At 41.1% G+C, this 26,009-nt stretch overlaps 2 protein-coding genes across 3 annotated transcripts in view; one reads left to right on the forward strand and one right to left on the reverse strand.

The window, feature by feature from the left end:
• The window catches only part of LOC147582951 (GTPase IMAP family member 7-like), a 226,695-nt gene that overhangs the window by 174,001 nt on the left and 26,685 nt on the right, over positions 1-26,009 (reverse strand). The gene's annotated exons all lie outside the window — the stretch shown is intronic.
• On the forward strand, positions 17,933-24,095 carry LOC147582958 (GTPase IMAP family member 2-like). The gene is given in 4 exon segments (XM_086686588.1): positions 17,933-18,136; positions 19,479-19,514; positions 20,349-21,319; positions 21,321-24,095. Coding segments are annotated over 3 exon segments (1,050 nt in total). The 5' UTR covers positions 17,933-18,136; positions 19,479-19,486; the 3' UTR covers positions 21,372-24,095.

Below are 26,009 nucleotides of genomic sequence, written 5' to 3' on the forward strand. Positions count from 1 at the left end.
TCATCAAGATAGCATGGTATTGACACAAAAACAGACACATAGACCAATGGAATAGAATAGACTTCAGAATTGGACCCACAGAAGTATGGCCAACCAATTTTTGACAAAGCAGGAAAGAATATCCAATGGTAAAAAGACAGTCTCTTTAACAAATGATGCTGGGAGAACTGGACAGCAACATGCAGAAGAATGAAACGAGACCACTTTCTTCACCATTCACAGAAATAAACTCAAAATGGATAAAGTACCTGAAGGTGAGACTGGAAACCATCAAAACCCTAGAGGAGAAAGCAGGAAAAAACCTCTCTGACTTCAGCTGCAGCAATTTCTTACTTGACACATCTCTAAAGGCAAGGGAATTAAAAGGAAATATGAACTATTGGGACCTCCTGAAGATAAAGCTTCTGCACTACAAAGGAAACAATCAACAAAACTAAAAGGCAACCAACAGAATGGGAAAAGATATTTGCAAATGATATATGAGACAAAGGGCTAGGATCCAAAAACTATAAAGAACTCACCAAAGTCCACACCTGAAAAACAAATACTCTAGTGAAGAAATGGGCAGAAAACATGAATAGACACTTCTCTAAAGAAGACGTCCAGATGGCCAACAGGCACATGAAAAGATGCTCAACATCACTCCTCATCAGGGAAATACAAATCAAAACCACACTGAGATACAACCTCACGCCAGTCAGAGTGGCCAAAATGAACAAATCAGGAGACTATAGATGCTGAAGAGGATGTGGAGAAACGGGAACCCTCTTGCACTGTTGGTGGGAATGCAAACTGGTGCAGCCACTCTGGAAAACAGTGCGGAGGTCCCTCAAAAAATTAAAAATAGAACTACCCTATGACCCAACAATAGCACTGCTAGGAATTTACCCAAGGGATACAGGAGTGCTGATGCATAAGGGCACTTGTACCCTAATGTTTATAGCAGCACTCTCAACAATAGCCAAATTATGGAAAGAACCTAAATGTCCATCAACTGATGAATGGATAAAGAAATTGTGGTTTATATACACAATGGAACACTATGTGGCAATGAGAAAGAATGAAATATGGCCCTTTGTAGCAACGTGGATGGAACTGGAGAGTGTTATTCTAAGTGAAATAAGCCATACAGAAAAAGACAGATACCATGTTTTCACTCTTATGTGGATCCTGAGAAACTTAACAGAAGACCATGGGGAAGGGGAAGGAAAAAAAAAGAGAGGGAGGGAGCCAAAGCATAAGAGACTCTTAAAAATTGAGAATAAACTGAGGGTTGATGGGGGGTGGGAGGGAGAGGAGGGTGGGTGATGGGCATTGAGGAGGGCACCTGTTGGGATGAGCACAGTGTGTTGTATGGAAAACAATTTGACAATAAATTCAATATTAAAACATTTTTTAGGGGCGCCTGGGTGGCGCAGTCGGTTAAGCGTCCGACTTCAACCAGGTCACGATCTCACGGTCCGTGAGTTCGAGCCCCGCGTTGGGCTCTGGGCTGATGGCTCAGAGCCTGGAGCCTGTTTCCGATTCCGTGTCTCCCTCTCTCTCTGCCCCTCGCCCGTTCATGCTCTGTCTCTCTCTGTCCCAAAAATAAATAAATGTTGAAAAAAAAAACATTTTTTAAATAAAAATAAATAAATAAATAAATAAATAAATAAATAAATAAACTTACTTAAAAAAATGTTTAAAGGGGCACCTGGGTGGCTCAGTTGGTTAAGCATCCAACTTCTGCTCAGGTCATGATCTTTTGGCTTGTGGGTTCAAGCTCTGCATGGGGCTCTGTGCTGATAGCTCAGAGTCTGGAGCCTGCTTTGGATTCTGTCTCCGTTTCTGCCCCTCCCCCACTCACGCTCTGTCTCTCAAATATAAACATTAAATTTTTTTTAATTAAAAAAATAAAATAAAATAAAACAATGACATCAAATTTATCTTCTTTTTTTGTGCAGCTTGGAATAATAAGACTAACTCTGCTCTTCGTGGCTTATGCAAATTTAAAGATGGTGCTCACATCTCTCACCAAATGGATACCTGTTGTAGACAACAGGCCTATTTTTAGACAGGAGCCTAAATAGAAGACCCCTTCTAAATAGAAGAGAAGGCACACACCAGTCTGACTGTGGCCCCAGCGGTGGGCTGGGGGCAGACATCAGGTTGGACTGCAGCCCCACCCACCAATGCAAGTTACTCTGGACAGCACAGGGGAAGTGCCCTGCAGTTCCGTGTCACTCCAGGGACTATCCAAAATGATGAAACAGAAGAATTCCCCTCAAAAGAAACTCAGGAAGTAGCAACAGCTAACAAACTGATCAAAAATGATTTAAACAATATAACAGAAAATGAATTTAAAATAATAGTCATAAAATTAATCGCTGGGCTTGAAAACAGTATAGAGGACAGCATAGAATCTATTGCTACAGAGATCAAGGGACTAAGAAACAGTCAGGAGGAGCTAAAAATGCTATAAATGAGCTGCAGAATAAAATGGAGGTGACCACAGCTCGGATTGAAGAGGTAGAGGAGAGAATAGGTGAATTAGAAGATAAAATTATGGAAAAAGAGGAAGCTGAGAAAAAGAGAGATAAAAAATCCAGGAGTATGAGGGGAGAATTAGAGAACTAAGTGATACAATAAAAAGAAATAATTTACGCATAATTGGGATTCCAGAGGAGGAAGAAAGAGGGAAAGGTGCTGAAGGTGTATTTGAAGAAATCATAGCTGCGAACTTCCCTGATCTGGGGATGGAAAAAGGCATTGAAATCCAAGAGACACAGAGAACTCCCTTCAGATGTAACTTGAATCAATCTTCTGCACAACATATCATAGTGAAACTGGCAAAATACAAGGATAAAGAGAAAATTATGAAAGCAGCTAGGGATAAACATGCTTTAACATATAAAGGGAGACTGATAAGACTAGTGACAGATCTCTCTACTGAAACTTGTCAGGCCAGAAAGGAATGGCAGGAAATCTTCAATGTGTTGAACAGAAAAAATATGCAGCTGAGAATCCTTTATCCAGCAAGTCTGTCATTTAGAATAGAAGGAGAGATAAAGGTCTTCCCAAACAAACAAAAACTGAAGGAATTCATCACCACTAAACCAGCCCTACAAGAGATCCTAAGGGGGATCCTGTGAGACAAAGTACCAGAGACATCGCTACAAGCATGAAACCTACGGACATCACAATGACCCTAAACCCGTATCTTTCTATAATAACACTGAATGTAAATGGACTAAATGCGCCAACCAAAAGACATAGGGTATCAGAATGTATAAAAAAAAAAAAACAAGACCCATCTATTTTCTGTCTACAAGAGACTCATTTTAGACCTGAAGACACCTTCAGACTGAAAGTGAGGGGATGGAGAACTATCTATCATGCTACTGGAAGTCAAAAGAAAACTGGAGTAGCCATACTTATATCAGACAAACTAGACTTTAAATTAAAGGCTATAAGAAGAGATGAAGAAGGGCATTGTATAATAATTACAGGGTCTATCCATCAGGAAGAGCTAATAATTATAAATGTCTATGCACCGAATACGGAAGCCTCCAAATATATAAAACAATTACTCACAAACATAAGCAACCTTATTGATAAGAATGTGGTAATTGCGGGAGACTTTAATACTCCACTTACAACAATGGATAGATCATCTAGACACAGGATCAATAAAGAAACAAGGGCCCTGAATGATACATTGGATCAGATGGACTTGACACATATGTTTAGAACTCTGCATCCCAAAGCAACAGAATATACTTTCTTCTCGAGTGCACACGGAACCTTCTCCAAGATAGATCACATACTGGGTCACAAAACAGCCCTTCATAAGTATACAAGAATTGAGATCATACCATGCATACTTTCAGACCACAATGCTATGAAGCTTGAAATCAACCACAGGAAAAAGTCTGGAAAACCTCCAAAAGCATGGAGGTTAAAGAACACCCTACTAAAGAATGAATGGGTCAACCAGGCAATTCGAGAAGAAATTTAAAAATATATGGAAACAAATGAAAATGAAAATACAACAATCCAAATGCTTTGGGATGCAACGAAGGCAGTCCTGAGAGGAAAATACATTGCAATCCAGGCCTATCTCAAGAAACAAGAAAAATCCCAAATACAAAATCTAACAGCACACCTAAAGGAAATAGAAGCAGAGCACCAAAGACACCCCAAACCCAGCAGAAGAAGAGAAATAATAAAGATCAGAGCAGAAATAAACAATATAGAAACTAAAAAAACTGTAGAGCAGATCAATGAAACCAAGAGTTGGTTTTTTGAAAAAATAAACAAAATTGATAAACCTCTAGCCAGGCTTCTCAGAAAGAAAAGGGAGATGACCCAAATAGATAAAATCATGAATGAAAATGGAATTATTACAACCAATCCCTCAGAAATACAAGCAATTATCAGGGAATACTATGAAAAATTATATGCCAACAAACTGGACAACCTGGAAGAAATGGACAAATTCCTAAACACCCACACACTTCCAAAACTCAATCAGGAAGAAATAGAAAGCTTTAACAGACCCATAAACAGTGAAGAAATTGAATCAGTTATCAAAAATCTCCCAACAAATAAGAGTCCAGGACCAGATGGCTTCCCAGGGGAATTCTACCAGACATTTAAAGCAGAGACAATACCTATCCTTCTCAAGCTCTTCCAAAAAATAGAAAGGGAAGGAAAACTTCCAGACTCATTCTATGAAGCCAGCATTACTTTGATTCCTAAACCAGACAGAGACCCAGTAAAAATAGAGAACTACAGGCCAATATCTCTGATGAATATGGATGCAAAAATTCTCAATAAGATACTAGCAAATCAAATTCAACAGCATATAAAAAGAATTATTCACCATGATCAAGTGGGACTCATTCCTGGGATGCAGGGCTGGTTCAACAATCGCAAATCAATCAATGTGATACATCACACTAATAAAAGAAAAGATAAGAACCATATGATCCTGTCAACCGATGCAGAAAAAGCATTTGACAAAATTCAGCATCGTTTCTTAATAAAAACCCTTGAGAAAGTCGGGATAGAAGGAAAATACTTAAACATCATAAAAGCCATTTATGAAAAGCCCACAGCTAATATCATCTTCAATGGGGAAAAACTGAGACCTTTCTCCCTGAGATCAGCAACACAACAGGGATGTCCACTCTCACCACTGTTGTTTAACATAGTGTTGGAAGTTCTAGCATCAGCAATCAGACAACAAAAGGAAATCAAAGGCATCAAAATTGGCAAAGATAAAATTAAGCTTTCACTTTTTGCAGATGACATGATATTATACATGGACAATCTGATAGACTCCACCAAAAGTCTGCTAGAACTGATACATGAATTCAGCAAAGTTGCAGGATACAAAATCAATGTACAGAAATCAGTTGCATTCTTATACACTAATAATGAAGCAACAGAAAGACAAATAAAGAAACTGATCCCATTCACAATTGCACCAAGAAGCATAAAATACCTAGGAATAAACCTAACCAAAGATGTAAAAATCTGTATGCTGAAAACTATAGAAAGCTTATGAAGGAAATTCAAGAAGATATAAAGAGATGGAAAAACATTCTGTGCTCATGGATCGGAAGAATAAATATTGGTAAAATGTCAATACTACCCAAAGCAATCTACACATTCAATGCAATACCAATCAAAATTGTACCAGCATTCTTCTTGAAGCTAGAACAAGCAACCCTAAAATTTGTATGGAACCACAAAAGACCCCGAATAGCCAAAGTAATATTGAAGAAGAAGACCAAAGCATGAGGCATCACAATCCCAGACTTTAGCCTCTACTACAAAGCTGTCATCATCAAGACAGCATGGTATTGGCACAAAAAACAGACACATAGACCAATGGAATAGAATAGAAACCCCAGAACTAGTGCCACAAATGTATGGCCAACTAATCTTCAACAAAGCAGGAAAGAATATCCAATGGGCAAAAAAAAGCAGTCACCAAAAAGAAGCCCCTTTAACTCAGACTTTATTAACAGAAGTCCAGGATCCAACAGGAAATAATACTCCAAACTCTCCAAATTGAACAGGAAACATGTAAAAGTATATGGCCAATTCTGGGGACTAGATTTTAGGGGTGGGTATTGACCATGTGGCGTGTTCAGAGGCGTGTAGGAAAGAATATGGTGGAGGTGTGTAAAATAATTATAAATAAAATGGTGAAGGAACTTAACAAAAGTTTCAAGGTGAAGATACCTGGCAATTACACCGATTGGAAGAAATTTGCTATCTGTCCATCTGCAATGAAGGACATATTTTAGGGTTTCTTCACCACAAAGGAAAATCTAACTAAGGCATTCAAAAATGGAAAAGGGAACCCCAGCGAGAAGAGATAAGTTTGATGGAGAGCTTATAGCTGCATGGTTTTAACCACAAGCACAAAGAGGTCTGGTGCTTATGTAGGACAGTACCCAGACGGACTGCTGATGTACTTGGCCGCCTCACTAGTTTATGATTCTGGCCTCAGTCTAAGGGTGCATTATTTATGTGGACTTGAGAGCCAACTTTTTAAATCTTCCCCCTCTCCCCTCAACAGCATCTCCTCTATGAATCTGCTCCGATGCTTCGGTTTCCAGCTCTGAGCAATCACTCATTTGGGGTTTTATTAATTAGGAATACATAGAAGCCTCAGTTCAGCACACACTTGAAATTTCTGAGACCTGGCTGGAGGGCAGGGAGCAGCGGTCCGAAGGCAGACAGTGAGCACAAGAAAGGGGGTGCTGCGGGGCGCTGGAGGTCAGGTGGTGGAAGGACGGCATCTCCCAGTCTCCCCAATGAGGAGGGCAGTAGCCCCTCTGGGCAATCTTGGCATGTAGGGCCAAGTGTTGAATAGTGAGGGGTTGAGTGGGAAAATTGTGCAGGAAAGCCCCACCTGACAATTATGGATTCCCTTTTCTGGTCCCCAGTGGTATTTGCCAGTTTCACTCCCATTTTTGTATTTGCCCCCTTTTGTGTTGTGTCATTTCATGAAGATCAAATGCAACATGAAAAGGGCAATTGCAAATGGTTCAACAAGAACAGGAAGAAAAACATATCAAAGAAAAAGTTGTTTCCCAAACTTCCAGTAAGCAGGAATCTCCCAGAAACTTGACAGATTCCACCCCAAATACTATCACAGAACTGTTGATGGTGCACATGTCCCAAATTCAGCTCAGCTGTTTGGCATGCTTGCCCACAACTCAGGATCTGTTCTTTCTAGCTCACACCTTCAGCTCAGGCCGGAAGGCAGAGTAAGGGCAGAAAACCTTGTTCCAACTCTGTGGTCTCTTGTTTGCTCACAAGAGTCAACAATTCTCATGGCTCTGCCCATTCTGCAGGAGGCCTGGTGTGGGTTTGAGACTGAGAGGAAAATGCCCTTGCTTCATCCTTGTCAGCCTATCATGAGGGCTCAGAGAGGTCTGGGCAGTGAGATCTCTCCTTGTCCCCCCCTGCCCCCTCTCCACGCCATTCTGCATACAGGGCTGGGGACATGGGCCCAACATTCCAGCTCTGTCCTGGGAGGGACCACAGCACTGTGTGACAGCAAAGGCCACAGTCGGCAGGCATGAGGTAAGAAATGATGGTGTGGAGATAGAAGGCAGTGTTGCAGCACATAATGGTAAATTTGCAGTAAACAGTCTTGTTCTTATAATTTGAGGCAGTTCTGAGAAATGGACTGACATCAAATGTATATACACAGACTTCCTGGATATGCACACGAACAAAAACCCCACTGCATTATTTAAATAGAAAACAGATGTCACTGAACGAAGCTAAAAAAATTCGCTGAACGAAGCTAAAAAAAAAAAAAAAAAAAAAAAAAAAAAGCAGGTTATTCATACAAATAAAACTTTTGCAAGACTACTTGACCTGGGTCATTTCTTGCTTCTGCCTCTGGAAATCAAAAGCAAAACTTAAACTGTTACCTAAAACCGGTATTAGGGAACCAGTTACCAGTTTCCTACCATTTAAGAAAATTCTAATATTATAACCCACCACTTGAAGAATACACAGTCGCTGCCGTCTGACTATACAAGTGACTTTACAACCACACACCCCGGAGCCTCATCCTACATTTGGTGTGAGTGTTCATGGTTTGCACTTGTGCACAATAACCTTGTACTAATTATCACTTTGGCAATTCATTGGTTTTACTTCTGTGATTTCTGAGTTTTTAATATCTAATAAAGTCATGCAAACTTTGGTGAGTGATGGAGAACATGTGTAAGGACAAGATGTTAAATTGCCTATTTTGTGCCAAGAGGTAGACAAAACTGACTTAATTTAGCCTGAAATGTCTCCAACTCAACACTTCTCTGATGAACCCAGAAGACAAGGCTAGTGGGTTTTTATAGGCATTGCCCTGACAGACCCCTGGTCTGGTCACTACTTATGGTCTCCCATTAGGAATCACTAATCCTCTGAGCCCACCCTGAAGTGAGAGCCTCATGCCACCTGGCTCTCTACGAATCCAGTCAGTCCCAGTGGGTTGGCGTGGGCTGGGGCTTACAATACAGAGTGAGCAGGGAGGCACACATGCTGAGATGTCAATGGGAAAGTCCGACGCTGGAAAACCAGCAGCCCTGTGATGATTAAGACTCCTGATGTCACTACATGGTCATAATCAGCACTATGGCACCGCTCAAATGTGGTAAGACCTGATGTATTGGCAGGAAAGGGCAGAGATGATTCCAGAGGAAGACTAGGGAAAAAGTCCCATTATGTTCATGCAGGAGAACAAAGGTTTGGGAGTTCATACACTGCCCTTTGTTAGCATCTGCACAACTTCCTTGTTGAAATTCAAATTCCTGTTGTCGTGTGAGAGTGTTTCTAGTGGCCAGTGGGTCACACTTACAGGAAAAGGGGACTCTGCAACCACCTCTGAGCACCCTAGCCTAATGGCCTGCCTGCGTCCTGCAATTTCCTCCATCTCTTGGAAAAGAAATCATTGCTTAGTCTCCAGATTAAAGTAGCCTTTGAAGAAAATTCCTCCGTAGAGGAGCTCACTCAGAAAGGATAAAACCTAAAAGTAAAGGTTGGGAATGGGTTGGGTGCTGGCCACCATGCTGTGTGTGTGAGTGTGTGTGTGTGTGTGTGTGTGTGTGTGTGTGTGTTATGTATTTTGGTTGGGGTACTATCTGAGGAGCATCTTGGGCAGAGCCTTGGAATAGCCTTTCCAGAAGAGTCTATGCCTCTCTCTACTCTTTGTGAGCACCAGGACCCATCTATTCTGGAACCTGTCAAGACTACAAGCCAGGATTGGGGCGCCTGGGTGGTGCAGTCGGTTAAGCGTCCGACTTCAGCCAGGTCACGATCTCGCGGTCCGTGAGTTCGAGCCCCGCGTCAGGCTCTGGGCTGATGGCTCAGAGCCTGGAGCCTGTTTCCGATTCTGTGTCTCCCTCTCTCTCTGCCCCACCCCCGTTCATGCTCTGTCTCTCTCTGTCCCAAAAATAAAAATAAAAAAACGTTAAAAAAAAAAAAAAAAAAAAAGACTACAAGCCAGGATTAAGGGGAAGGGTGTTCTAGAAAGGTGGGGGACTTAGATTCCCTGATATAGGGGCTAAGGCACTGGTACACTGTGCAAGAGAGAAATGCAGTGAGGTGGGAGAGAGAGTGGCAGGCAACAGTGGGTGACATAGGGGTTGGGGAGTAAGAGGAATGAGAGAAGGGAGAGAAAAGAAAGAAGAAGGAACTTCCTTGTTCTGGTTTCACTTCTTTAATTTAATCCACATTTACAATGTCAAGATTATGCAATTCAGATTTACCATGTATCTGTTGCACAAGAAACCATTATCACTGTAGGCCATCACTGTAGGTCAATGACCACATTGGAAGATGTGTTTTGGCCACATGTGATCGCTGATGCACTCTGGGAAGTGAAAAATGTTGGAGGAGGGAATTGTTTGGGGCAAGGAGGGAGAGGGCAAGTTAGAAATAGGCCAAAGAGGGGCGCCTGGGTGACGCAGTCGGTTGAGCGTCCGACTTCAGCCAGGTCACGATCTCACGGTCCATGAGTTTGAGCCCCGCGTCAGGCTCTGGGCTGATGGCTCGGAGCCTGGAGCCTGTTTCCAATTCTGTGTCTCCCTCTCTCTCTGCCCCTCCCCCATTCATGCTCTGTCTCTCTCTGTCCCAAAAATAAATAAAAAACGTTGAAAAAAATAAAAAAAAAAGAAATAGGCCAAATAGATCAATGTCTACAATTTCAGTGGATAATATTCAGACCCAAGATAGCAAGTTAGACTTGCACAGTTCATCTTTTTTGTAAGATGCTGCCCATCTGGGGCACCTGGGTGGCTCATTCCACTGAACGTCCAACGCTTGATTTTTGCTCAGGTCATGATCCCAGGGTGATGGGGTCAAGCCCCACATCAGGCTTTGCACTGAGCATGAAGCCTGCTTAAGATTCCCGCGCTCTGCTCTGCCCCTGTCCTCTCCTCTCCTCTCCCCTCCCCTCCCCTCCCCTCCCCTCTCCTCTCCGTCTCTCAAATTAAAACAAACAAAAGAGATGCTGCCTCTCCAGTGGTATGGGTCACAGACTATACCAAACAAACCTTCTAGCTGGTGTCTGAGGATTTGAATCTTTAACTCTGCTTTGATCTGTATTTGGCTCTTTTGACCTTCTGAATCTCTCCCCATGTGTTGTTTTGTTTGCTTCACCCTATCCTGGGGAAAACCTTTACTCATAAGAGAAGAACGATATCTCAAGAGTAGTGGGTTGCAGGTGTGTGTTTGCACAGAGGGGAATTTCAGTTCCTTCAGATGACACCAGATAAGATGGTTCTCCACCCTCTCAGAGCACAGAGTTTGCCTCAGAAGCAGCTTTGGTGCTTGTGGTTTCCTTTCACTAAACCAGAAAAGTTATTTTTCAGCCTTGGCAAAAACACCTAGAAACCAAGTTCTTTTCAAGACACAGTTGAACTCAGAACGAATTAGAAGTAAACATGAAAAGCTTTTGTGCAGAAGTTGTTGGTGAGGAAATAGAGGGCGGACAGGATCCTGAGTACAGGGGAAGGTGTCAGGAGACATATTGGGGCAAAGACTACATGTGCTCACCTCCCAGGTCACATCCAGAGCTTCTCTCCAGTTTGCCTTAACCATAACTGTTCTGTTTTGGTGCACTAAGAGGGTGGGATGTAGCAAGGCAGAGGAAGTGAAGGAGGACCCCAATAAGAACACCCAAATGCAGATCATGGAACACACAACGAGGGACAGGTTTTTGAATCTATTCTTCACACAGCCAACAGTCACACACATCTGACTGTGGCCTGATTAAAACAATCCTGGAGTGATTTTCCATTTTTCGTAGGAGAATATTCAGGATCCAAACTTGATGACAAGTCCCCATATGAATTGAATCTTCTACCTCAAACTCCAGCCTCATTACCACACAATCTGACTTCCTGTCTCTGGGTTCTAGACATCCTGGCTTCCTTTGAATATCCGGGAGAATGCCATGCTGTCACTTGCCTTGGAATACCCTGTTTCTTTTTCTTTCAATCCCTCTAGTTTCTACTCACTCTTCAACTTCAGCTCATGTGATGTTAATTCTAAGAACTCTTTTCCGATTACCCCTCTCCCCTCAGTTTAGCTTCTCTCTTACATGCTCCCAAGCTACCTTGCATTCCCCTTAATAACACTCATAATGCTAAAATTTTTGTTCAATGTCAGGTTTGCCTAAGAAAGGAGGTAGTGATGGGGGAAAGATAGTGATGGTAAAAATATTATTCTCTTAAAAGATAGAACGATAATTCCTCTGGAATGGCATAAACTGTTCAGAAAAACAAGATGGCTGTCATGTTTGGAAGGAAGAGGGAAGCCCAAAACCTGATACAGCTGGAACCAGGGCAAAGGAGCAGCCGGTGAGCTGGAAAGACAGCCTAAAGTAGCTATTAGCAAATAGAATCCAGCAATACCTTAAGTGGAATGCAAAGAAGGTTTAATATTGGGAAATACTTTCATATAATTTAATGTATTATAAAGCCATGGGGCCACGTAATCTGATAATCCCTTTACTATTGAAAGGTAATTTGTTTTTTGTTTTTTTGAATTTTTTTTTTAACGTTTATTTATTTTTGAGACAGAGAGAGACAGAGCATGAACGGGGGAGGGGCAGAGAGAGAGGGAGACACAGAATCGGAAACAGGCTCCAGGCTTCGAGCCATCAGCCCAGAGCCCGACGCGGGGCTCCAACTCACGGACCGCGAGATCGTGACCTGGCTGAAGTCGGACGCTTAACCGACTGCGCCACCCAGGCGCCCCTGTTTTTTGTTTTTTTGATGGAGAAGACGTACATTTTTTTTTTCCTGTTTGTATTTTTTTTTTTATATATGAAATTTATTGTCAAATTGGTTTCCATACAACACCCAGTGCTCATCCCAAAAGGTGCCCTCCTCAATACCCATCACCCACCCTCTCCTCCCTCCCACCCCCCATCAACCCTCAGTTTGTTCTCAGTTTTTAACAGTCTCTTATGCTTTGGCCCTCTCCCACTCTAACCTCTTTTTTTTTTTTTCCTTCCCCTCCCCCATGGGTTCCTGTCAAGTTTCTCAGGATCCACATAAGAGTGAAACCATATGGTATCTGTCTTTCTCTGTATGGCTTATTTCACTTAGCATCACACTCTCCAGTTCCATCCACGTTGCTACAAAAGGCCATATTTCATTTTTTCTCATTGCCACGTAGTATTCCATTGTGTATATAAACCACAATTTCTTTATCCATTCATCAGTTGATGGACATTTAGGCTCTTTCCATAATTTGGCTATTGTTGAGAGTGCTGCTATGAACATTGGGGTACAAGTGCCCCTATGCATCAGTACTCCTGTGTCCCTTGGATAAATTCCTAGCAGTGCTATTGCTGGGTCATAGGGTAGGTCTATTTTTAATTTTCTGAGGAACCTCCACACTGCTTTCCAGAGCGGCTGCACCAATTTGCATTCCCACCAACAGTGCAAGAGGGTTCCCGTTTCTCCACATCCTCTCCAGCATCTATAGTCTCCTGATTTGTTCATTTTGGCCACTTTGACTGGTGTGAGGTGATACCTGAGTGTGGTTTTGATTTGTATTTCCCTGATAAGGAGCGACGCTGAACATCTTTTCATGTGCCTGTTGGCCATCCGGATGTCTTCTTTAGAGAAGTGTCTATTCATGTTTTCTGCCCATTTCTTCACTGGGTTATTTGCTTTTCGGGTGTGGAGTTTGGTGAGCTCTTTATAGATTTTGGATACTAGCCCTTTGTCCGATATGTCATTTGCAAATATCTTTTCCCATTCAGTTGGTTGCCTTTTAGTTTTGTTGGTTGTTTCCTTTGCTGTGCAGAAGCTTTTTATCTTCATAAGGTCCCAGTAGTTCATTTTTGCTTTTAATTCCCTTGCCTTTGGGGATGTGTCGAGTAAGAGATTGCTACGGCTGAGGTCAGAGAGGTCTTTTCCTGCTTTCTCCTCTAAGGTTTTGATGGTTTCCTGTCTCACATTCAGGTCCTTTATCCATTTTGAGTTTATTTTTGTGAATGGTGTGAGAAAGTGGTCTAGTTTCAACCTTCTGCATGTTGCTGTCCAGTTCTCCCAGCACCATTTTGAAAGGTAATTGATAAAATTCAACATCTAATAACTGGTTATGTTTTTAGCATAATAAAATTTTCCATCTGAACCTCAAAACATATTGTTTAATGAGAAACATTGAAGTATTTCCACAAAAGTTAGGAATAAAACAAGGAGGCCTACTGTCATTGTGATTATTTGGCATTCTTCTAGATACCAGCCATGATAAAAGTGAACAAAATTGGAAGTTAAAAAGAAAATCCAAGAGGAAGAGGTAAAATGATCATTTGGGGCCCCATAAAGAACTTCTACAAATCAATATCAAAACGTTTAACAACAGAATTCAAACATGGGCAACAAATATATAAGACAGTAGTCAATAAAAAAAAAACGACAATTCTTACACATATGAAAAATTTTCATCCACATTCATATTGAGTAACGCATATAAAAATCACATTAAGGGGCACCTGAGTGGCTGACTCAGTTGAGCATCCAACTCTTGATTTTGGCTCAGGTCATGATCTCAGGGTCGCCGGATCAAGCCTTATATCAGGCTCTGTGCTGGGTGTGAAGCCTGCTTAATATTCTCTCTCTCAAGGGGAACCCTCTTGCACTGTTGGTGGGAATGCAAACTGGTACAGCCTCTCTGGAAAACAGTATGGAGGTTCCTCAAAAAAAAAATAAAAAATAGAACTACCCTATGACCCAGCAATAGCACTACTTGGAATTTACCCAAGGGATACAGAAGTGCTGATGCAGAGGGGGATGTGTACCCCAATGTTTATAGCAGCACTTTCAACAATAGCCAAATTATGGAAAGAGCCTAAATGTCCATCAACTAATGAATGGATAAAGAAGATGTGGTTTATATATACAATGGAATGTTACTTGGTAATGAGAAAGAATAAAATCATGCATTTGCAACAACATGGATGGAACTAGAAGGTATTATGCTGAGTGAAATAAGTCAGTCAAAGAAAGACAGATATTATATGTTTTCACTCATGTGTGGATCTTGAGAAGCTTAACAGAAGACCATGGGGGAAGGGAAGGGAAAAAAATACTTACAAACAGGGAGGGAGGGAGGCAAACCATAAGAGGCTCTTAAATATAGAGAACAAACTAAGGGTGGATGGGGGAGTGAGGGAGAGGGAAAATGGGTAATGGGCATTGAGGAGGGCACTTGTTGGGATGAACACTGGGTGTTGTATGTAAGCCAATTTGACAATAAATTATATTTAAAAAATAAAAAAAGATTCTTTCTCTCCCTCTCTGCCCTTCTCCCCCCGTTCATGCACTCTATCTCTCTAAAAATAAAAATTAAGAAGAAATTTTTAAAAGGAGGACATCACACTAAGATACAATTTTTCACTTATTAGATTGGCAGACAAAATTATGAGCACGGATATGGGGAAATAATAAAATGCTGATGTATGCAATTTGGTTAACATTTTGTTATAGGCAATCCAGTAATATCTATCAAAATTACAGGTACATGTACCAATTGTCTAGCAATGCCACTTCTAAGAATCTATATGGATGACCCAACTCTCTCTTGCTGTATAACAAACCACTCCAAAACTCAGTGCCATAAAACAACAATTTTATTATGCTCATGATTTCGTGTGCCAGCAATTCAGGAGGAGACAGAGGGCACAACTTGTTTCTCCTCCATGCAGACTGGGACTTCAATTGGTGTGGCTGGAATGGCTTCAGGGAGCTGGGATCCAGCTAGATGAGAGCCACACGGTTGTGGCTTCTTCATTGTCAACCGTGTTACGAGGTTCTTCATGCTGTGCCTGCTGGGGCTGGAACATCAAAGATAGCTCCTCCACTCCTTTGCCAAGGTGACAGCACTCTTGACCTGGTTGTTTCAATTCCCTAGTTCCTCACACTGAGGTAAAGTCCAGAATTTAAAGGGATTATTGGTCAGCTTTAATCACTGAGAGGGGAGGGAGGTCAAAGAGCAGTCACAGTGGTTGTTCAGAGTGATTGAGATGGTGTGGGGATGAACTGGTATAGGAAAGAGCAGAATGACCCATGCCTGAGACTTGTCTGTGTCCCATTCCAAGGAACTGAGAACTGTCTTTAAGTCATGGTACTTGATGCTCTGGAAGGGGATGATTGTGATCCATCCTCTCAGATCATAGACAAAGCAATGGAATAAAATTCAAAATGGACATCTCTTTGCATTCCTTCACTTGCCAGCATACACCCTTGGTGATGAGATGCTGCTGGTAACCCCATAATCTAATTGAATGCTTCTGTTCATGTATTTTGTATGACTTAAAATTTATTTTAAAAAAATTTTTTTGGTGGTGCCTGGGTGGTTCAGTCATTTGAGTGTCCGACTTCTGCTTAGGTCATGATCTCATTGCTCGTGGGTTCAGGCCCCGTGTAGGGCTCTGTGCTGACAGCTCAGAGCCTGGAGCCTGCCTCGGATTCTGTCTCCATCTCTCTGCCCCTCCCCTGCTCATGCTCTGTCTCTGTCTCTCTCTCTCTTTCTCTCAAAATATAAAATAAAACATTAAAAAATGTTTAGGGAGAGAGAGCAGGGGACAGGGGCAGAGGGAGAGAGAGAGAGAGAGAGAGAGAGAATCCCAAGCAGCCTCCACACACAGCACAGAGCCTAATGTGGGGCTTGATCACATGACCCTGGGATCATGACCTGAGCTGAAATCAAGAGTCAGACACTCAACCAACTGAGCCACCCAGGTGCCCCTAAAATTTTTTAATTTAAAAGTTTAGTCATTAATTTAAAAAAAATTTTTTTTGAATATTTATTTTTGAGGGGGAAGGGGGAGAGAGAGAGGGTCACAGAATCTGAAGCAGGCTCCAGACTCTGAGCTGTCAGCACAGAGCATGACACGGGGCTCAAACCCATGGACCACAAGATCATGACCTGTGCTGAAGTGGGATGCTTAACCAACTGAGGCACCCAGGTGCCCCTAGTCATTAATTTTTATACTATGAGACTGACCCTTCTTAAAACTTTGGGCAAAACTGGGTTCAAACCAGTTCCTTGGCAGCAAATCCTGTGCTATGTTAAGCTAACAATTCTTCACACTTTTCAATGGACAAGCCTCTAAATCTAACCTCTTTTAAAAGATCCAAATTGGGAGTTCTTGTTTGTTTGTTTGTTTGTATGTTTGTTTTATTGTGTCTTTCCTTTGTTTTGCTTTGCACTCATCACTTCCATGAAACTTTGGAAGTCAGCAACAAACGTCAGGTATGGATTGTTCCACACTCCCCACCCCCGCCTTTGCTAGTTCATCTCACGCACTCTCACTGCACTTCTTTATGAGTGTGCTGAGGTTGCTTCAGATCTGCTGTCTCAACAACTTTCAAGGGTACAATCCAGAATTATAACTATAGTCATCATGCTGTACTTTAGATCCCCGGGACTTAGTCATCTTATAACTGAAGCCTTTTACCTTTGACCAGTATCTCCCCATCTCCCCGTGAGATCATGACCTGAGCCAAAACCAGGAACCGGATGCTTAACTGACTGGGTCACCCAGGTGCCCCTAAGTGTTTATTATTTTTTTTTAATTATATATAAGTGCCTTACTGAATTTTATATATGATTTAGAAAATTGATAGGCTTTGGCTTGATGTATTATATTTACATTATATTTGTTTTACATATAAAACAATAGGAAATAGGTCTCTGTTACTGTTTTGACACAGAATATCTTATTTTTAGAAATAGATTACTGATATTAAGCAGGAGTTACCCACATTGTATTGTTCTTTAGCACACTTAAGGAACTGCGTAGAAACGAATCTGGAAGAATACAAAGCAAAATAATAATAGCGTGTGTAGCAAGGTAGTGATGTTCACCCAAATCCCACGGCTCCACTGCATTTCCCAGCCTTACTGTAGTGAGGCCAGGGTTGTGGGACTATTCCTCATCAGTGGGTTGGGAGAGAAAGCCACATGAGGTTACTGCAAATCTGAGATGAAGGCAATGTAAACTCCATATTCTCTCTCCCCTGCTGTGATGGCTGCCACATAAATAAGAAGAAAGAGCATTTGAACGATTTCAACTTTAACTCTTTGGTTTGTTCTTCCTGAATGTCCACACTCGAATTATTACTGTAGACACGACTAGATCTTTGATCCCCAGAAGTGCGTCCCCTGAAATTACAGAGCTGGACGGGAAAGAAAAGCCAGGGTGCCAGGAAAGCCATGAGTGAGTTATTTCAAAATGCTTTAAGAGTTAATGACTGTTAACTTCCAGTCTGACTCAGGAAGTGGGCTTCTCTCAGGTTCCTCTTCCTGCAAACTTCTGTCTCTGCACAGCACCCCATTAGAGGTGCCCCTTCCATGCTCTTGTCCTCCCCAGTCCACACTTGCCTTTAGAACAGTCGCTGCCACCAGTGAGAAAGAGGCTTAACTTCCGCAAGGGGCGGGGCTTTGCACTTGGGCAAACTTGAAACAGTGAGGACACAGCCCTGCAGAGAAGGGATCAAATCTGCCGCAGGCAGTCCTGCCTTTCTTTCCTGTCCAGCTGAAATCATTCGAACACTGGTGTTCCACTACTGGCAAGAAAACACGGTCCACCTGATAGCAAGTAACTACTGATTAAAATTTCCTATTTTAACTGTTTATTGTGTGCATGCGGCATAAATGAGAATGTCAGACACAGGCACATGGTGGGGCTCTTTTGCAGCAGGGAGTCTCTGTGGAGATTGAGAAGAGGAAGAAGATAGACTGCGCTTTTGTTTTATTTTCTTTCTCTTTGAGCTGAGCTGGCAAGTCACAGGTTTTAACAAGGAGTCATCTGGGTTTTTGTTTTTTTTTTTTTGTTTTTGTTGTTTGTTGTTTGGTTGTGGTTTTTTTGACAGTAAATCAGATAAGCTCACTTTCACGAAAAGCTCCTCAGTGTCGATTTCTACTTCCCAGGCTATGCTTGAAGAAAAAAAAGTTTTAAGAACAATTTTCCTGATTTTAAGGGAAACAATTTAGAGTGACTGCTTTGCCTGAAGTATAGTCAGTTTACAGGAACTGTAAACATCGTATGGTTTAGTTTACATGTTACTGGCAAACAGAGCTTCCTTAACATAAAGTCAGTGAAAAGAATTTGGACATTCCCATGTGCTCATGAGTTTTCTGTGCCTTGTCACTTTGGTATATGCTGTGAGAAAAAGAGCTCTTTAAGCAAAAGAGAAAAACTATCTGATGAAACAAAGCGATGTATAGGAAAAGGGATAGACCCCAGGGCTTCTTCATGCTGTTGAGGAAAGAAGAAAATGCAAGTAATTGATGGATTGAATGAAATGTATTTCTGGATTCAAAGATAGTATACTTGATTCATGGAGTCTCTTGCAAGGACTGCAAGGCAGAGTGGTGGGGTTGGAGAGAGAGGAGAGGTAGGGAAGAAGGGAGCAAGGTGGGGAAAGGAGAGAAGGAAAGAAAAGACTGAACCTCACATCTGGGGAAGGCAGATTTAGAGAGGAAGGTGAGAGGGAAAGGGTGAGGCCAAAGAGAGCTGGAGGAGCAGGAGGTCTTGGGACGATGGAGGAAGTAGAGAAGAGGTAGGTGTGGAGACCAGGAGCAGGTAGGGCTTACAAACTAAACCCACTTTTCAACTCACTGGGTGACTTTGGGCAAGGGACTCTATTTCTCTGTAAGACAGATTAATTATCTCCCCCATCAGTTATGAGTAAACAAACGAGCCATGGGTATAACAGTGCTCTCAGAATACAAGAGTCTTTCATGATGCAGAACTAATAAACTAAAAACATAAATATAAATGTAAGTATATAAATGTATAAATATAAATGTATAATATAACATATATTATACACATATACATTGTATATATAATATTTATAAACATATATAATATATATTTATAATAATATTTATATATAATATATATATTATTGGTCTCTGGCCTCTCTGTCCCTCAGGAATAGCAATGGACCAACAGGAATGCAGTCATTCTGGTAAGAATGTGAATTCTTGTGTGTGTGTGATTATTTTACCATATTTTCTGCCTATTTTATATAAAAATCATTCTACCCTCTCTAAGCAAAGCATAAGCTATCAGATGCTTCTTCATTAGAGAGAAAAATTTTATGCTGCTCATTTCAGTATTTCCCTGGTCCAGCCATTTCACTAGTGGTCAAGAACACACCCCAGCCCAGAGAAGTCAGAGGAACCATCTCTGACCTTGGAACGGAGTCAGGTTACTTAACCGACGGTGAGATGGAACTCACAGTCTTGACTACACATCTCTGATCTTCAGAAAATGTGTACTTTAGACAGCCAGCACTGGGTGATTTGGGCAAGCCTTGCATGACAAGATATGTTTCTTTTCTTTTTTTTAACATTTATTCACTTTTGAGAGAAAGACAGAGCGTGAGCAGGGGTGGGGGTGGGCGGGGGCAGAGACTGAAGGAGACACAGAATCCGAAGCAGGCTCCAGGCTCTGAGTTGTCAGCACAAAGTCCGATGCGGGGCTTGAACTCACAGACCACAAGATCATGACTTGAGCTGAAGTCGGACACTTAACCAACTGAGCCATTCAGGCGCCCCATATGTTTCTAAATCCGTCTTGTCCCCTGAGTATGTTTTTCTAAGATCCAACGTGGCATTCCTAGAGAAACTGAGATGTTTTAAAAATCATTGTTTTATTTGATAATGGAGTTAGCTTCTGTTTTATCAATACAGTGTATTGGAAGATTCTCTTTGCCCATAAGGTGGGAATATCTCCCATTGTTAAAAATATTCCATTGGCGTAAGCAGTATATTCATGACACTGTAAACTTGCTCTACAGAACCATGTATGAAGAACCAACGTGCCAGAGGATCAGAGCTGAGAATCATGCTGGTGGGCAAAACAGGAACCGGCAAAAGTGCTACAGGGAACAGCATCCTCAGGATGCAAGCATTTGAATCGCGGCTGAGTGCCCAGTCCATCACTAAGACTTGCAGTAAACATGAGGGAAGCTGGGGAGGGAGGGAGATGGTCATTATTGACACACCGGATATGTTTTCTGGGAAGGACCACTCTGATTCCTTGTACAAAGAGGTGTGGAGATGCTACTTACTCTCTGCACCAGGACCCCATGTGCTGCTCCTGGTGGCCCAGCTGGGCCGATTCACCGACCAGGACCAGCAGGCTGTGCAGAGGGTGAAGGAGATCTTTGGAGAAGATGCCATGAGACACACAATTGTCCTCTTCACCCACAAGGAAGACCTGGAGGGAGAATCCGTGACGGATTACATCCGTGACACAGATAACAAAGCCCTGTGCAAGGTGGTGGCAGCATGTGGGGGCAGAGTGTGTGCCTTTAACAACTGTGCTACAGGGAGTGAGCGGGATGGCCAAGTGAGGGAGCTAATGGATGTGATTGAGGACCTGGTGTTGGAGAAAAGGGGTGACCACTATACCAATGGGCTCTACAGCCTAGTAACAGCATCAGAATGTGGACCTGTGTGGTCAGAGGAAAGGTTCAAGGATTTCAAAAGAGATCTTGTGAAGTACATGCAAATTCAGAGATGTTACTCAGCTGAATCAAATGGCCTGAAACAAGGCCTAATCAAAACATTCGTCTTTATTTTATTTTGTATTCATTTGTCCGCCAAATTCCCAGTTCTGTTATTGTGTCCATTGTACAGAGTGTGCAACTTGTTTTACTGCTTTCTCGTTAGAATGTGCAGTTTGTTCTGTAGATTGCTGTTCTTTATAGCTGGAATATTGATGACAATTTTGAGAAAGATCACTGGGCTGGAATGCATAACTCATAGAGCATAGTTACAGGTCAGCAATTATTTACTCACTGCCATATATGGGGTGAGTCCAAGTGCTTCTCCTGTAAAATGCAGTGCCTGACATCAGTAAATGTTTGAGATTCTGTAAAGTGTTTAAATCTTGACATTGCTTGGGGCACCTGGGTGGCTCAGTGGATTAAGTGTCTGACTTCAGCTCAGGTCATGATCTCACGCTTCATAGATTCAAGCCCCACGTTGGGCTCTGTGCTGACAGCTCAGAGCCTGGAGCCTGTTCAGATTCTGAGTCTCACTCTCTCTCTGCCCCTCCCCCACTCATACTCTCTCTACTTTCTCAATATAAATAAGTACACTTTAAAATAAATAAATATTTTTGAAAAACAAAGAAATGAGGGAAGGAAAATGAAGCACGCCCAAAACTTCTCCAATAAGAATAGAAGAATGAAAATTAATAAATTCAATTCCCACACCAAAAAATACCCATGAAAAGGAAGTAAACTAAAGGAAAGTATGGAAATAATAAAGATAAAAACAAAAATTAATGTGGTGGGGAATAAAACATACAGGGCCTAATTAATAAATTAAAACTCTGGTTTGTTGAAAAAAAATAAACTACTCATCTTTTTGGATAAGAAAAGGGGAAAAGGACACAAATAAAATTTTCAATATGATAAGAGGTTGTGACAACTAAATCAGAAGAAATTTTTAAAATTTAAGACTTCTTTGCAAATAAATGTGAAGATCTGGATGAAATGGATAACTTTCCTGGGGAAATACAGATTAGCAAAACTATTTCCACTAGACAGATGAAGGTGAAATAGACCAATTTACATGGAAGAGATTGAGAAAGCCATTCAGGGACCACACCACAAAGTAAGTACCAAGGCCAGATGGTTTTGCATGGGAGTTCTTCTGAACCTTCAACATTCAGATAGTCCCAGTGCTCTTTAAATTGTTGCAGAACACTGGAAATGAAGGGAAATTTCCCTAACTGCTTTTTCAAAAGAAGTATAGCATTAATACCTAAGCTTGATAAAGACCATACAAAAAGATGAAACTATATACCAATATCTCTCATGAGTATCAAAACAAAAATACCAAATAAAATACTAGCAAATAGACTCCAACACCACATTCTTAAACATAAATGAAAAATTGATTCATTATTGGAAAATCTATTAATGTCATTCACCTTATCAATAGACTTAAGGAAAAATAATCATAAGGTTATTTCCATAGATGACTTGTGAAAGCCTTTGACAAAATTTAACAGCTATTCATGATAAATAATATAATAGCTATTCACTCAAGAAAAGAGTAGACAGGGGCACCTGGGTGGGTCAGTTGGTTACATGTCTGACTCAATTTCGGCTCAGGTCATGATCTCACAGTTCTTGGGATTGAGCAGCGCATCTGACTCTTTGGGACAGTGTGGAGCCTGCTTGGGATTCTCTCTTCCTCTCTCTGCCACTCCCCTGCTCACACATGCTCGCTCTCCCTCCCTCTCTCTCTCTCTTTCTCAAAATAAATTTTAAAAACTTTTATAAAAAGTGGAGAATACTTGTTTAAAATATTTATACACACACACAAATACAAATTGTATACTACTGTAATCCAATATCTCACTTACTTAACTGGGAATCACTGAAGATATATTTAGGAACAAAGCAAGCCATGTCCATCCTTTACTATTCAACATCGTGATAGACGTCTTAGCCAATGCAATGAGATAAGAGCAATCAATTATGGGCATAAGACTAAATAAAAAAGAAGTGATAAACTGTGGTGCATCCATAAGATGGAATCCTAGTCAGCAATTAAAGAGGACAAGCTATGGACACACACCACATGGATGATTCTCAAAGTTTTTATGCTGAGTGAGTGAAGCCAGTCTCCAAAGGGACTTTGTTTTACTTATCTCTAAATTCTCAGTGTACTCTTTTGTTGTTGTTTTGTTTATTTATTTACTTTGAAATGGAGGAAAGGGAGAGTGAGCACAAGCAGGGGAGGGGCAGAAAGAGAGGGAGAGAGAGAATCCCAAGCAGGCTCCAAGCTGTCAGCGTAGAGCCCGATATGGGTCCCCAGCCCACCAATGGTGTGACCATGACCTGAGCTGAAATCAAAGGCAGTCACTCAACCGACTGAGCCAGCCAGGTGCTCTTAGATTCTCATTGTAGTATTATGGTATAAAATCTACCCTGAAGTAAAACAATCAATGAATGTTAATGAATGGGTAAATAGATATAAACTCTTAAAGCTGGAGAGAAGTGAATGTGTCGCACCTGTCATTCTCCTATTGTGTGAACCACCATGTGTAATATCTATCAAGGACTTTCTACCTGCATTCTGCCATGGGAGACAAATGGGCATCACTGCTCTCAAGGTATTTCAATATTTTTTAATGTTTATTTTATCTTTGAGAGAGACAGAGACAGAGACAGAGCATGAGTTGGGGAGGGGCAGGGAGAGAGGGAGACACAGAATCTGAAGCAAGCTCCAGGCTCCAAGCCCTCAGCACAGAGCCCATGCAGGGCTCATACTCATGAACTGTGCAATCATCACCTGAGCCGAAGATGGACACTTAATTGACTGAACCCCTCAGGTGCCCCTCTCAGGGTATTTCACGTGGGACTCTCATCTCCCTAGTGCTTCTCAGGAGTAGAACCTTTGGCTTTGCCTCATCTACAGCATTAACCTGAACGCAAAGGTGACAATAATTGAATGTACTTAGGAAAGAATCGCTGCAGTTAAAGACATTTTTTTTTTCAGATTAAACCTGTATTTACTTTTTATTGGGAGGTATGTGTGTCTCTTTGTTTAAATATTTGCTCACAGAAGGTTATAATACAGTAGGATGTTAAATTCATAATGGAACTTTGGCTAAAATTCCAATAATGAAAACAGTAGAAGCAAAGTGTATGCACATTCTACAGTGAAACCAAATCTATCTCAATCTGAGTGACTATTTCTTTTTTTTTTTAATTATTACTTCTTTTTAAAATTTTCAGTCCTTAGTTAGCATATAGTGCAATAATTATTTCAGGAATAGAATCCAGTGACTCATCTCCTATATATAACACCCAGTGCTCATCCCAACAAGTGTCTTCCTTAATGCCCTTTACCCATTTAGCCCATCCCCCCATCCACAACCCCTCCAGAAACCCTCTGTTTGTTCTCCATATTTAAGAGTCTCTTAGGTTTTGTCCCTCTCCCTGTTTTTATATTATTTTTTGCTTCCTTTCCCTTATGTTCATCTGTTTTATATCTTTGTGCCATACTGTGTTGATTATTACAGTTTTATAATACATCTTGAAATCTGGAATTGTGATGCCTCCAGCTTTGCTTTTCTTTCTCAAGATTGCTTTGGCTATTCAGGGTCTTTTATGTTTCCATACAAATTTTAGGATTGTTTGTTCCAGCTTTGTAAAAATGCTTGTGTTATTTTGTTAGGGATTGCATTGAATATGTAGATTGTTGGGGTACTATCAACATTTTAACAATATTTGTTATTCCAATGCATGAACATGGAATATTTTTCCATTTTTTGTGTCTTCTTCAATTTCTTTCATAAGCTTTCTATAATTTTCAGTGTATAGATTTATCACCTCTTTGGTTAGGTTTATTCCTAGGTATTTTATGGGTTTTGGTGCAATTGTAAATGGGATTGATTCCTTGATTTCTCTTTCTGTTGCTTCATAACTGGTATATAGATATGCAATCGATTTCTGTGCATTGATTTTATATCCTGTGACTTTTGAATTCATATATCAGTCCTAAGAATTCTTTGGAGGAATCTTTTGGGTTTTCCATATAGAGTATCATATCATCTGCAAAGAGTGAAAGTTTGACTTCCTCCTTGCCAATTTGGATGCCTTTTATTCCTTTGTGTTGTCTGATTGCTAAGGCTAGGGCTTCCAATACTGTGTTGAATAACACTAGCAATAGTGGACATCCTTGTCCTTCTCCTGACCTTAGGGAGAAAGCTCTCAGTTTTTCACCATTGAGGATGATATCAGCAGTGGGTCTTTTGTATATGGCTTTTATGATCTTGAGGTATGATTCTTCTATCCCTACTTTCTTGAGGGTTTTTATAAAGAAAGGATGCTGTATTGTGTCAAATGTTTTCTCTGCATCTATTGAGAGGGTCATGTGACTGTTTTCCTTTCTTTTATTGATGTGATGTATCACATTGATTGGTTTGTGGATATTGAACAAGGCCTGCATCCCAGGTATAAATCCCATGGATCGTACTGAATAATTATTCTAATGTATTGTTGGGTCCAGTTGGCTAGTATCTTGTTGGAAATTTTCACATCCATATTCACCAGGGAAATTGGTCTGTAGTTCTCGTTTTAGTGGGATCTTTGTCTGGTTTGGGAATCAAGATAATGCTGGCCTCATAGATTGAGTTTGGAAGCTTTCCTACCATTTCTATTTTTTAGAAAAGCTTCAAAAGAATAAGTGTTAACTCTTCTTTAAATGTTTGGTAGAATTCCCCTGGAAAGCCCTACAGCCCTGGACTCCTGTTTGTAGGGAGATTTTTGATTACTAATTCAATTTCTTTACTGGCTATGGGTCTGTTCAAATTTTCTATTTCTTCTTATTTCAGTCTTGGTAGTTTATATGTTTCTAGGAATTTGTCCACTTCTTCCAGATGGCCCAATTTATTGGCATATAATTGTTCCTAATATTTGCCTATTATTGTT

The sequence above is a fragment of the Puma concolor genome, chromosome A2 (genome assembly GCF_028749965.1).
Source record: "Puma concolor isolate L17-30 chromosome A2, mPumCon1.1.hap2, whole genome shotgun sequence".
Taxonomy (NCBI): Eukaryota; Metazoa; Chordata; class Mammalia; order Carnivora; family Felidae; genus Puma; species Puma concolor.